Here is a 14,778-nt window from a genome sequence, read left to right as displayed (position 1 = left end):
CAGTTGGTGAATCTAGGAATTGACTGACAACACTCACTGAGAAAGAAATGTCTGGTCTAGTAACTGTGAGGTAGTTCAGCATACCGACCAGTTTGCGATATCGCCCAACATCAAGAAAGGGTTCTCCGTCTCCTGGTGCCAACTTGACATTAGGATCCATCGGTGTATCAACTGGCTTACACTCGAGCAATTCTATTTCCTCTAAGATGTCTAACACATACTTCCTTTGCGATATGTAAATACCACGCTCAGACTGAGCAACCTCAATCCCAAGAAAATACTTCAAGGCTCCCAAGTCTTTGGTCTGAAATTGTGAGTGCAAATAAGCCTTCAGTTGAAAGATGCCAACTACATCATCCCCTGTAATTATGATATCATCAACATATACAACCAGGAGAATATGTCTTCCTTCATAGTGTCTGAAGAACACCGAATGATCGAATTGACTTCTCAAAAGACCAAACTTCAGAACAGCCGAACTGAAGCGACCAAACCATGCCTGAGGAGACTGTTTCAGCCCATACAAAGACTTGCGGAGTTTACATACCTTGCCAAAGTACTCCCCCTGAGCAACAAACCCAGGTGGTTGCTCCATATAAACTTCCTCCTCTAAGTCTCCATGTAGAAAAGCATTCTTGATGTCCAACTGATGCAGCGACCAATGATTAATGGCCGCCAATGACAACAGTAGACGCACAGAAGCCACCTTCGCTACAGGAGAAAAGGTGTCACCATAGTCTAGTCCAGGAATCTGTGTATAGCCCTTGGCAACTAGACGAGCCTTTAATCGATCAATATGACCATTTGGGGACATCTTCACTGTATACACCCATCGGCACCCCACAACAGTCTTTCCAGGTGGCAAAGATACAAGGTCCCAAGTGCCATTGGCATGCAAAGCAGACATCTCATCTTCCATTGCTTCCCGCCAACCAGGATGTGACAATGCCTCTCTAATAGATTTAGGAATAGAAACAGAATCCAAAGAAGAAAGAAATACAGTATAGGAAGGAGATAGACGACTATAACTGAGAAAGTTATATAGAGGATAAGGATTGACAGTGGAACGGGTACCTTTTCTTTGGGCAATAGGCAAATCTGGTTCTGAGGAAGACATCAATGGTGGATCTGAGGTTGGAGGTGCGACTGGAACGGGGGTAGAGTCTTCTGGTCTCTCAGGAGAGGTCACCTGTACCCTTTCTACCGGTTGTGATTCGACATGAGGTACCTTTTTCCTGCGCTGATAAGTGATCAACTCACGTGATTCGGTTGGTTGGGAAGTAAAGGGCAGCTCAGGTGTCTCAGATGGAGGAGTGTATGTGGATGGAATACTAGACGGAGCAATTACATACGGAGAGGGGAGAGGCAGTGATTTAGAGAGTAATTTAGACTGATTGGGAGACACTGAGAAAAAAGGAGTGGACTCAAAGAAGGTGACATCGGCAATCACAAAGTATCGACGGTGTTCTAGAGAGTAACATCTATATCCTTTATTCCCACGAGGATATCCTAAGAAGACACACTTCAAAGAGTGAGGAGACAGTTTTGATGAACCTGGGAGCAATTGATGGACAAAACAGAGACACCCAAAAATACGTGGGGGCAATGAATAAATTGCATCACGAGGAAACAAGACTGAGAAAGGGATTTGACCATGGAGAACACTAGAGGGCATTCTATTGAGAAGTGCATCACCCCAGAACTTGACAGGTACGTTCATATGTATTAAGAGAGTGCGTAGAGTCTCAACAAGATGTCTATTCTTTCGCTCAGCAACTCCATTTTGTTGTGGAGTATAGGCACAAGAGGACTGATGTACCATGCCTCTAGAAGACATATATGATTGAAAGGATGATGAGAAATATTCTCGGGCATTATCACTGCGAATAGTACGAATTGAAATACCAAATTGTGTTTGGATTTAAGCACAAAAGGACACAAATGTGGAATATAGGTCGGAACGATTCTTCAATAAATATACCCATGTCATCCTGGAATAATCGTCAATGAAAGTTACAAAATAACGATAACCTTGATTTGAAGAAACTGGACAAGGACCCCAAATGTCTGAATGGACTAAAACAAAAGGAGCACTAACACGTTTGTTGGCTCTATCTGGAAATTGGGCCCTAGTGTGCTTTCCAAGATGACGTGATTGACATTCTAATTGACTGACTTTGGACAAACTCAAAACCATTTGCTTCAAATTAGCTAGAGAAGGATGACCAAGACGACTATGAATCTGCTCTGGAGATGCAGCAGCAGTGCAGACAATAGGTACCTCAGATGTTGCTGGAGTAGTTAGTCGGTAGAGACCTTGAAACTCACGCCCCGTTCCAATCGTTCCTCCTGTCCTCGAATCCTGAATTACCACAGATTCCGAGGTAAATGTTACAATGCAATTGAGATCTTTGGTTAGTTTGCTAATAGATATTAAGTTATAGGAAAACTTAGGAAGATATAGAACGGAAGATAAGGGAATGGAAGCAGTAGGTTGAGCCGTGCCAAAGCCACTCACCGAGGTGACATAGCCATTAGCTAAAGTGACAGAAGGCAAAGAACTAGAATTATGGAAATGGGATCACAAATTAGAGTTACCAGACATATGATCAGAGGCACCTGAGTCAAGAACCCAAGGGCCTAGTAGAGAGGATTTGGTGAAACATGCCACTGAGTGACCGGATTGTGCGAAAGAGACAATTGGTTGAGATGCTTGCTGAATTGCCTGATGCTGGAGGAGACGAGCAAACTGAGCATATTACTCAGCTGAAATAACTACAGACGAAGACTGTCTAGTTGTTGTCCCCTTGTATGGCGCAGGGTTACCATTAGTATCAATCGATGCTTGCGTCTGTGCAGCATTAGCAAACTTAGGAGGAAACCCGTGGAGAGAATAGCACTTATCGCGATTGTGACCACGTCGTCCACAGTAAGTGCAATTTGGAGGATTCCCTCGGCCCTTTCCACCTTTAGGTCCACGATTTCCCTTTTGGGTGTGAGCAACACCGACTGAACTACAGGCTGCAGTAGATGACTTGGACACGGTGACAAGTGCCGCCTTTTCCTCAGGTGCACTTGAAGTTTAGGAGACATCAGTAACCCGAATTAGACGAGCAATCACATCATCAAGTGGAGGGATAGACTCTCCACTAAGAATTTGATGTCGAACAGACTCGTACTCCGTTCCAAGACTTTGCAAGTAGATAAATGCTTTCATTTTGTCGCGTTGTTCCTGTTGCTCCTTTAAATCAATGGTATAAGGCATGATCTCATCGAACTCAGTAAATAACCCTTGAAGTTGGGCCAAATGTGTATGCATATCATTGTCTAAAAGCTTCAACTGGAATAAATTAGAAAGAACATCATAGACCCTGGTAATATCTCGGGTATACACCTCTTTGACACGTGTCCACACTACTTTACATGTCCGATAAGGGCGAAACATAGACATTAGATATGGATCAATGGACTGCCATAGGAGAGTATATAGATATGCATAAGTTTGAACCCAGCTTGCCTTTTTCCACTCTTCAATTTCTGAAGCTTCTTTGGTGAGATGCTCCATGTGCCCTTGACCCAAAAACCACAACTCAAAAGACGCTTTCCAATCAGCAAAATTTTTCCCATTCAACTTGACGGTGGAAATTACGGGGCTCCCATAGACTGGGGAAACACCTATATTACCATGGGAGGTTGACATAACTTTCCACAGATAACTCGGGAGATACAAGAACACTCAGAATCCAGCAGCAACTGAGACAACAAGGCTCCAATAGAGCAACAGAGCAGCACAAATGCAGATACTCAGCTGTACAGCAGAGCACAATCACAGACGCAGTAGCAACACAGCAGAGATGCAGCAGCACAGCGGAGACGCAGCAACACAGCACAACAGAGATGCAAAGCAACACAGCAGAGACGCAACAGCACAACAGAGACGCAGCAGCACGGCAGAGACGCAGCAGCACAGCACAACACAGTACAACACAGCACAGGCACAGTAGCAGAGGAGCACAGATAAACCCCGAAGACCAGTAACTGAAGCAAGTGGAAAGGAAACCAGACGTGGAGATGAAAACAGTAGGTCCACGGCAGCAGACCCAGACAACAGCAAAACCAGACGGAGACGACTGGGCGACCACCTGAGACGACTGGGCGACGACCACCTGAGACAAATGGGACCTCACGGACTGGCGATGTCACGACCCGAAACTTATAGCAGAGTTTCCCCTCTATTCCTTAATATCCATTGTCATATACGCAACTCATATATGTGTAATATGTTTTCCTAACTCCCAACACATTGAACCAACCCAGCAAGCTCTATATAACATATAACCTCCTAACTAATTCTAATATATGCATAAAACCCTCAAAGCTTACTCAGTTGCAACCATCTTGTAACACAGACTGAACGAAAAGTTTTCATATATATATATATAGTATACTTCTATAACACATCCAACCTTTAACTAACTCGGCATGCTCTACAAGAATATATAATCAATCTAACGGATTCTAATGTACATATATGCTCTCAATAGTGTGTTCAGCTACAACCATACCACTAAATCAACTAACAAAAGTTTCAGGTCGTAACAGGATTGTAACATTTACGAACACTTACTACCTATACTATGGGTGGGCCTACTTGCCAAAATCCTTTGCGCTGATCCCCGTTATCCAAAGTCCTCCTGTGCGGCTAGTCTAGCTCCTAGCTCATCTGGAAAAATGTATGCAAGGGGGTGAGCTGCAACTCAGTGAGTACTATATTCCAACGTAAAATGAACTAATATGTTAACATCACAATTCACCACAATCAATCATATATCTATTTATATACATATTCCACCAGATATGGAATCCAATACCAAGATCATACCTTCACACCACTCATATGGCAACCAAATCCAAACAACAATAATATAGCCATAGGGTTGCATTTCCTCGCAACAGAGTTATGACGGTACCGTGACCCCGCACACCTCATTCATATCATCCTCAACTCCCAATAACCATGTCTCATGAGCGGGGGCTGCCCATTAACCTCTGGCGGTAAGAGTTGACCTTCATTTATATTCCGCCGGTCCAGCGGCCGATCATGCCCCTGCTTATATTCCGCCGGGTCCAGCGGCCAATCAAGTCCCTATTTATATTCCGTCGGGTTCGGCGGCCGATCAAGTCCCTATTTATATTCCGTCGGGTTCGGCGGCCGATCAAGTCCCTATTTATATTCCGCCGGGTTCGGCGGCCAATCAAGCCCCTTTTATAATCCGCCGCGTCCAGCGATCCCATGGCTATAGTCCAACCATCACAAGCACACTAAGCATACACATCAACTATGTTTCGCAATCATTCAGCCACCATCACTTCTATAACCATACACATATATACATATATATATATATATTTATTATCATTTTACGATGGAAGAAAGTACTCACAAACACCCCTGAAATGACCACTTAATGAGTCGAGCCTTCCGGAGGTATGGTCTCAGTCTCCCCAGCCCCTATTCAGTTCAAGCACAAAGATTAGATAATATGCTGAATAAGAATAAAAATTTGCATCAGTTTAACCACCGTGTTACTTCATCGATATAGCTATAATGTAAGACGTTCATAACTAACGATGTTCATTCCCTATCTCTTTCGATTTCTACTTAACTCTCTTAATAGGGAACGATGCAAAATGATATGCACATGTATTCCTCAATTTACACCAACTTAGGGTACGTTGCAATTTATATCACCTGGATGACTAATTTGATCAGCCCAATTTAAGAAGAGTGCAAGGAATTCTAAGTACTTCTTTGGTTCCAAAGTGCAAATAAACAAGACCTTAGTCAATCAATCCATCACATGATATCATTATAGTGCATGATAAATTTCAAATCAGATTCATTCATACTCTATTCTCATTTATAGCAAGTCAACTTAGCTAAAGAGCACACAAATTTCTATTAATCCGATCCATTTCCGCTCATATTAGAAACCTACTAATGCAATCAAGAATTTGCTCCCTGCCTCACCACCGAAATATTCAGCTCGTATGGGTGACCAAACTCATCCTAACACAAAATAAAACTAACTCCGAATACATCAACCAAGCTTCTCAACCCTGAACAACTAAGATAATTGCTAGAAGAATCACCAAACTATACCTAACATAGTGAATATGAATGTTTAAATCATAGATAATCAACTTACTAATCAATACTCCAACTTAGTCCTCTTCCTCTTCTTCTTCTCTTGGAATTTCTCAACTCAGTTCAGTTCTCTCTCTCTCTCTCTCTTCTGGTTCATTTTCGTTTTTTTTTTCTGCTAGGGATAGAGCAAGGGAGGGTATGGCTTAAATAATGATGGAAAGAAGAAAAAGAAGGTGGTCAAAGATGGTCAAAGGCGGTGGGAAGGAAAGGGCTGCTGAAGAGGAGGCCACTTGGCCCATTCTACACCCATCTCTATCTGATTTCTCACTTTCATTATTATTATTATTATTATTTTTTTTTTTTCATATAGATAATGATCCAGCCACAAGTTGTGGTATATTAAATACATTTAAAGATCCAGCCAAAAAAATAAGGGTATATTATATACATGTATGTTATGTTACCATGCATGTGCATATGGATATGTATATGAGCATATATGCATGTTTGGTGGACATTAGCCTCACAGGCGACCACTTGAGATGGACTGGGCGACGACCACCTGACAGAAACGAAACCTCCAGCCCTCTAATCAGAAACAGAAAAGACCTCCAGCTCTCCAAACGGAAGATTCAGCTGGGACGATCAATTTTCCCAAACCCGACACCATGTGCAATATAGAAATTGGGAAAAGAATTGTGTCTTCCACTAGACACACAACCCTCTTTATGTATTCTACTGTTAATTGCACAAAGAATATAAACTCAAGACTATTTACATTTAAATCCCTAAACTATTAACATCTATATATTTAACAAACACAATTATTACTTTTCCCTTTTTCTACATTTTTTTAACCATTCAATTTAATTTTTAATACTAAATTCTCTCAAACTATTCATTACTTTTTTTTTCACAATTTAACAACACAATCATTACCTAATCATTACTTTCTCTCAACTATTCATTATTTTTTCACACTTTTTCTCATAATTCAACAACATAATCATTACAAATCAATTAAAATCAAAACTCAACTCAATTCAACTCTAATACTAAACACAACGTACTCTCCACTTTTATCTCCATCTTTTGATCCTCTCTATATCTTACCCGTAACTTTCTGCCTCTTTTTTCTTTTATCTCCAATATTTTCTTTTTTCCTTTTTTGCATAATTGTAACAATATTCTTGCAATTAATGAACATATGAAAATTATCTTCAATAAATTGTATCAATTTGAAAGGAATAGAATAAAAAACCAATATGGGATACCTCCATATATTAGTCTATTGCATATATAAAAGTTTGGAGCTCATTATTGTATTTCTCCACATTTTCAAATTTCCATTTTACTTCTCCATGTATGCACACAATTTTCTTAATTCCTACTTTGTAGATTTAATGTATGTGGACATCTTCGTTGACTCAATTTACTCATTCAATATATGAAGACATATTCGCTATTTTCTATTGAAAATATAACGCGACCCTTCATATTAGTGCCCGTTGAAAGAAAAAAATAGTAACTTATAGAAATTCAACAATAAATACCCATCTCATTATAGTATTGTTAATTTACGGCTACCAATTGTACCTCTTAATCACAATTAAATCACAGTACCTCCCCAGTTTAGAAAGACACGTTGCAGATACACATACATATGCATCTCTATCACTAATTGTTAATAAAAAATCACTCAATTATATGTAACATAAAATAAATAAAATCACACTATCAAAGTGTGCTGATGAATCTGATATGTTCAGATTTCCAATTCTACTCCTTTCGTTAGAGGGTTATTTTGGCCATCTACAATTACTTACTCTTTGCTCCACATTTACTTTGCCAGACATATTCATCGAACCGCACTTACCTTTTCGGTTATATTAAGTCATTTACACCAATTGCCTCATTCCAAATACATATTTCATCAATAAAATCTCTAATCAAGTATAATAATAAAATAAAAATTATAATGATTTATAATTTATAACATCTATATAAAAGTATAAATATTTTAAGGTGCTTCTCAATTTTTACTCTCTAAAAGTACCCTTTCAATTTTGAAAAGTATAATTTTCTAACATATAATTGCATGTACCTATCATCTAAATTATATCCTATGTTCTAATCATCAGTTTCTAAATGCATATTTTAATTAATAATATTTATGTATACATGTCAGCACCCCGTTTTTGTCCACCGGCTCTAGGGGAGGGCAAAACCATCATTTCGTCGTCCATCGGAGGGAAGTATTTTGATTAATTGCCTAAGCATTCACGACTTCTAAATTAGGGTCATTTTTAAAATTTTAATTTAAGTTTAGTTTGATATTTTTCAGAAAAATATTTTACGGGACGTTTCCAAGCCTTACGCGGGCCAAGTTCGAATTTAAAAATCTGGAAAAAGACTCGAGACTGAAAATGTTTTTCTCCATAATATCGGTCCCTAAATTTTTCTGAATGCAATGGTAGTCCCGGATTATTTTTCGGACATCCGATTGAAAAGACAAGAACTTTCGGCCTTACGTGCAGTAATTTTATTTTTTTTCAAAATTCGAGTCGAGGCCCGAGATCGAAAAATATTTTTTTGCATAATATCGATCCTTGAATTTTTTCTGAACACAATGGTATTTTTAGATTATTTTTCGGATGTCCGTTTGAAAAGATGAGAAATTCGAAATTAATTGGGCAATTACAATTGACGTGTGTCATAGGTTCAATATTGATTTTATCGAGATTCGGTCTCAATGGATGCAAATTGAAATTCTATGGAGTTGAGTATTTCTTGAATTTCTTGACCTCAAAATCCTCATTTCGAAAATGTCGACGGATCTTGAAAAATCGATTTATCGACCCATGAACGTCCGTACGAATATTTAAATAAAAAAAGGGTGGTCAACAGACGGGTCAAACCTTCTTCGGTTTCTTCCCGCCCTCTCTTTTTCTTTCTTTTATTTTTTATTTTTTCCTTTTCCTCTCCTTCCCCTGCTCTTCGGTTCTTCTTCACTGTCGACCCTCCTTTCCTCTTTCTTTCTTCTTTCTTTTTCTTCTGCAATCCGTCCAGACGCCATCGTCATCTACCATTTTCTCTTCCGTCTCTGGACAGACTTGCGCCCTCTCTGTATCTCCTCCTCTGCTGGTCAGTTCATCCCTTTTCTCTTCTTCTTCTCGGTTACACCCGAGCTCAGCTTTCCTCTGCAGCTTCTGATGGCTTCTGCTCCCTTTCCCCTCACGTTTCCTTGGACCCGTGACCTCTGTAACACACGGTTCTCTCTCTCTCTCTCTCTCTCTCTCTCTCTCTCGGGTCCTCATCCTCGGGCACACAGAGGACACAGACAGCAGGGGACGGATGAACAGAACAGAAAAAAATGAAAAAAGGACGGAACAGAAAGAAAAAGGGGACAGAACAGACCAGAGACGGGACCCTCAGCTCACAAACCTCTCCCGCAGCTCAACCGAGTCTCCCCGAGCTCACACCCTTAGCTGAACTCGCTCAGTTCTTGCTCTGTTCCACAGCTCGTCCATCCCATCTGCTCACGTCTCATTCTCTCCTCAGATCCTCCCCTCAGCTCACGTTCGAACTCTCGGCTCCACCTCTCTTTCCCTCAACTCAACCCGACTCCCTCAACAGACCTCTCACTCACTCTCCTTTTGAGACACACTTCCCCTCAGCTCAGAAAAAACGCTCCCTGGACTCTCTCGTTCTCTCACCATTCCCCCTCTCAGTTCACAGCGACTTCGAACCTCAACCTCTCGTTTTCCTCACCGTCTCTCCCTCTGAACACCTCACAGACCAGAGACCACCCGGCCCTCTCTTATTTCTTGTTTCCTTTCCTGACCAAGACACCTGCGTCCATAACCCTCATCCTTCTTCCCTCAACCGTAGCCAACAGACCGGGACCACCTCAACTCCTTCTTACAACTATCACCAGCATTTCCGTCTCCTCTTTCCCTCACTTTCCCCCACGACTGCATCGTCTTGAAGCTCCCGTGGCCACTGCTTGCTTTGCCTGAACCACAGTCCTGCTATCTCTTCCAGTGCTGCGGGCTTTTCCTTTGTTCCTCGAGTTGCCATGCAGCTTCCACGAGTTTCTTGAGGTATTTTGCAGGTTATTGCAGTTGTCGGGCGTGGGGAGTTCACTGCTGTTGTCCGTGGCGTCTTGCTGTCATAATAGGAGTCGTTGCTCATATCCGGGACCCTCGGCCCCTTTCCCGAGTTGCTGTGGTGGCTGCACGTGCTCCCCTTGTAAGCTCGAGTTCATTGTGGTCGGCTTCCCGGAGTTGTATCCACCAGTAGCTGCTGTGGAGGATTGGGAATATCTGTTAGAGTAAAGTCTTTACCCCCGACCCACGGGAGAGTTTGGGTTTATCCCCTAACCTTCAAATTTTTGCATAACACCTTTCGACCTTACCGGAAAATAAGCAAGATACCCCCTCAACCAATTTCCCATCAAAATTCCGGCAAAAAAAGAGCACATGCCACTCACGTGTCAAAATAAAAAGGGTAAAATTTTTTTAGTCAATTAATTACCTAAAAAAAAAAAAGAAAGCTTCTGAACCTGAGGAGCAAAGAAAGCTTTAGGGCGTCGATCCCCACCATCGTCTTCTTCCCCAACGAGCAAAGAAGTCTGCACCATCTCCGGTAGCAGCGACCCATCCTTGTCGCCGACGAGCAAAGAAGCCTGTAGAGTCGACCATCTCCACGAATCCACCCCGTACAGCACGCAACATTCTCGTCAAGTTTTAGCAATCCATCTCCCAGTGGTGACGGTCCCTAACCCAATCCCTCCCACCCCCCTCAATCTGCTGAAATTTGTCCTATTTTCCCCCCTTCAATCTGCGATTTCATGGAATCGTTACCCAATTCAATGTCAAATTGTTCAAACGCAGGTCTTGCACAAAATCATTATTTTAGATGCTTTGTTTGGGAATACTAGACTCTTTTTTCCTCTAAGCTTATGTAAAATTCTATTGTCTTCTGCTATTTACCAGGTAATGACAATAATCTTGGCATTGGAGAGTAAGGGTTGTCGGTTGCCTCTAGCTAGGGGGAAGCATAATTAGCTGAGAAACTCACTCCAGTTACTCGGCAGGTAAAACAACAGTTTTGTGCAAAGTTCGGTGGGTGTTTACCTTAATTGCCCTAGAATCTGGTGCAAACCAGTCCCCCCGATAGCTCCCCAAGCAGCCACGACGACCCATCTCCTTGTACGGCCAAACTTCGACGACCCATCTCTGGTGCATTTTTGAAGTCTCTGACTCGACTGATCATTGTTGAAAACAGGAAGACATATTTGCAGTAGTTCTTCTTTGACAGTCTTTGTAGGCACATACCTCCCCTCAATCGACAACTCACGATGGGTTGGAAGTTGAGAGAGGGAAACCATGAAAAATCAACTTCAGAATATGGTCAGTTTAATCTTCTTGAAGCTTCTCTTTTTTTGTGGAATGGAATACAAGACTGCGAGAGAATATGAATTTTCCTTATATAAAAAGAACAACGAAGTTTGTGGTCCTACAAGCTTCCAAAACATAGCAGAAAAAGGGGTTGGTTGGTTTTTTTATTGCTTGCCATGATCATTGAAAAAGACAATGCGCATATTTTTTTATTGCCATGGTCATTGAAAAGGACAATGTACCTCTACTATAATGTGAAAAAGGAGAAAGACACCTTATTGTTATGTTATTTAGACCACTTTATTATATGCATTTGTTTTGCACAGAGCTTTGAATCAAATTCCAAACCTTCTCTTCGGAAAATACCTGCTCCCTAAATACCATATCATTCCTAGCCCTCCAAATGAAATACACGTGCATTCCATGCAATCTTCAACCACCTCTTTGTGCATCCCACTTTGCTGCAACACACGTTTCCGTACATTCTTAATATAAAATTCTTTGTCTTCCACCTCTTTGATTTTGATGCATTTTTCCACCCATCCAGCAAATTGTTCAGGTATGGCAATAGCTTTAAAAACATTTAGTATAAACTTCCATGAGACTGAGTCGAATGCCTTCATTATATCTGCTTTAATAGCACACCTGCCGCTAATACTTTCCCTCTTATGGTCTTTAACAAGCTCATGTGTCATTAATATATTGTCCCCTGTACTTCTCCCTTGTACAAATGCACTCTGGTTATAAGAAACAAACTCAAGGAGAAAACACTTAAGTTTGTTAACCAGAATCTTAGTAGTGCATATAATATTTTTAAATTGTTTTATTTAATTTCTTACTTCGTCAGTGTTTCATCTGATTTTTCTTAGTTATTTACATATACTGAACTAGCACTTCATGAATTTTTGCAGGGGATAACAACGACTACTTCAGCATCAAGATGCACCATTCTGGTTGGTTTTATAACATTGGCTACTCTAGGTGCTATGTTGGGGGAAATGTCAACTACTTTAACTACTGCGGGATAATAGAGAAAATACTCTCTTGAAATTTTATTCATCAAAAACTAAACTGTCTTTAGCCTTAGGGCTTACATCGCTTAAATAGGAAGAAACGAAATTGCAACAAAGGAAATAAACTATTTTAGGATAAAGGAAATAAACTATTTTAGGAAATTGCAATGAAAGAAATAAACTTTTTCTAAAATATGCAAAAACGCCCAAATAACATAAAATTACCTGTTTGGGGCCCTAAAATTTCCCATTTGGCTCTGGAGGCCGTTTCCCTTGAGACAGGGTCGTCAGAATCTGTTTTTTTCTAGATACCAATTCGCCAAGTCTTTTGCCACATCATTCTTCACTGGGTGGAGATAATTCTCCCTAGGAGTTGATAGATAAAATTGCATCCAAGAGATAAAATTACGTTCAGTTGCCCATTGAGGTACTCGTCATAGGCATAACCTCCGAAAGCCCCGATCTGTTTCCGTTCTTTGGCGCATACAGGCTTGTGGTCCCTTGACATCTCAATTGCTTTCCCTCGGCGACATAGGACTGCTCTACAATCTCCAGCATTAGCTACCACTAGTAATCTCCCCATGATTGTTGCTGCTAATGCTGTGGTTCTAGAAGTGAGGGCTGCATCTAATGAGCATGCTTCGGCAAAGGCGGCATCAGTCTGTAAGAAGGTAGAAGAAATGACTTTCTCGATCTCGTGAGGAAATTCTTTGTCTTCAAGAATGATCCTCAGCAAGTGACAGTAGGCAAAATCAGCAGTATGCTTTCCCCTATGCCCATTGAAAACTCCATTGAAGGCAATAGGCCCACCACTTAAATTCTTGAATCCATAATCATGCGCAAAATTATCCACACAAACATACATATCTTCCATACTTGACCGGAAACCGATGTCAGCCCATGCTCTAGAACGGATGATTGAAAAAAATCCTGACTCAAAATACTCTACCGCAGTGATTGGTTTGATAAAGACATCTGACATCCTCGTCCTCATCTGTTGATTCGAAGAACGGTACTTCTCAATTTCCCGCTTCAGCCTCACCTCCCTCCTATCTTTTCTTCGCGAGTCCATCCTCTTGTCAATGGCCTCCCAGACCGCATCAGCGTCCTTGTCGTCCTCATCATACTCAGCAAAAGTAAAGAGACCTACATCATTCCCCTCAAATTCATCGAATTTCCGGTTCTCGTCATTATCCTTGTCATCTCCCTCATCACCCTCCTTCTCCTCATCGAACTCGGGCTCTCTATCGCCTCCCGCTACAAAAAATACGTCGTCAGAAAGATCCTCTTCGGAAAACAAATTTGCATCCCCTTCAGAATAAGAATCATACTTGACATCCTCCAAGTCTGTAGTCGGATTAGGGACTCGGTCGTGCCTCAGGTCGACCTCTTGTCAGGCCTCCATCAGCGCTCCTGTCCTCTCAGTTAGGCGATCTAAAACCACGTCCAGCCTACGCACCAGCCGGGTACCAATAATATGCTCGATCCTCCGATACAGTTCGTCCTCCTCCACAACACGATATTGATTAGTCGTTCTTTGAGGCGGCATCGTTGATCCAAGAGCGAACCTAGCTTTGATACCAACTGACGCAGTAGAACTAAAGAACAATTGTAATTTGTTGATTCGCACACAAATGCTAGAAAACAATCTTCTATAACCTGTTGATTCTACGAATACCAGAGAATATGCATCAAACTCGTTGATTCAGTCAATGCCGAATTTGGGATAATAGAGAAAATACTCTCTTGAAATTTTATTCATAAAAAACTAAACTGTCTTTAGCCCTATGGCTTACATCGCTTAAATAGGAAGAAACGAAATTGTAATAAACTATTTTAAGACAAAGGAAATAAACTACTTTAGGAAATTGCAACGGAAGAAATAAACTTTTCCATAAATATGCAAAAACGCCCAAATAACATAAAATTACCTGTTTGGGGCCCTAAAATTTCCCGTTTGACTCCAGAGGCCGTTTCCCTCGAGACAGAGTCGTCAGAACTAGGGGTGTACACAGATACCGAGTATACTCGGAACCGGTCGGAACCTACTCGTTAGGGTAGGGTTCGAGTAACTCGTATTGAAAATAGAGTAGGTTTCGGATATTAAAATAAGAAACCGGTGAAAATTGGTTCCGGTTCCGGTTCCTGCCTACAGGGTACCCGAAACCGATTATTTATTAAAAAAAAAGAGGAAAGAGTAAAGTTACTGTCTTTT

At 41.1% G+C, this 14,778-nt stretch overlaps 1 protein-coding gene and 1 long non-coding RNA gene across 2 annotated transcripts; both read right to left on the bottom strand.

The window, feature by feature from the left end:
- Positions 1 to 8,922: 8,922 nt before the first annotated feature.
- Positions 8,923 to 11,679, bottom strand: LOC116194745. The gene is made up of 3 exons (XR_004154516.1): positions 11,287 to 11,679; positions 10,713 to 10,990; positions 8,923 to 10,453 (listed from the first exon to the last, which is right to left on the bottom strand). It is a non-coding gene; the product is annotated as an uncharacterized LOC116194745 (long non-coding RNA).
- A 1,227-nt stretch (positions 11,680 to 12,906) lies between these two features.
- LOC116193678 (probable protein phosphatase 2C 22) lies at positions 12,907 to 14,112 on the bottom strand. The gene is made up of 2 exons (XM_031522420.1): positions 14,034 to 14,112; positions 12,907 to 13,874 (listed from the first exon to the last, which is right to left on the bottom strand). The coding sequence occupies exons 1-2, from the start codon at positions 14,110 to 14,112 to the stop codon at positions 12,907 to 12,909; spliced, it is 1,047 nt and encodes a 348-aa protein (XP_031378280.1).
- Between the last annotated feature and the right edge of the window lie 666 nt (positions 14,113 to 14,778).

The sequence above is a fragment of the Punica granatum genome, chromosome 2 (assembly GCF_007655135.1).
Source record: "Punica granatum isolate Tunisia-2019 chromosome 2, ASM765513v2, whole genome shotgun sequence".
NCBI lineage: Eukaryota > Viridiplantae > Streptophyta > Magnoliopsida > Myrtales > Lythraceae > Punica > Punica granatum.
The sequence above is the reverse complement of the archived record's forward strand: the minus strand, read 5'-3'. Positions and strand labels throughout refer to the sequence as shown.

What these genes read in the sequence shown, in the direction of transcription:
- LOC116193678 (XM_031522420.1), bottom strand. Translation starts at nt 14,112, where the DNA reads ATGCCGCCTCAAAGAACGACTAATCAATATCGTGTTGTGGAGGAGGAC. An exon ending in GAGGATCGAGCATATTATTG is followed by an intron (nt 13,875 to 14,033) that starts GTACCCGGCTGG and finishes CTTATTCTGAAG; the next exon opens with GGGATGCAAATTTGTTTTCC.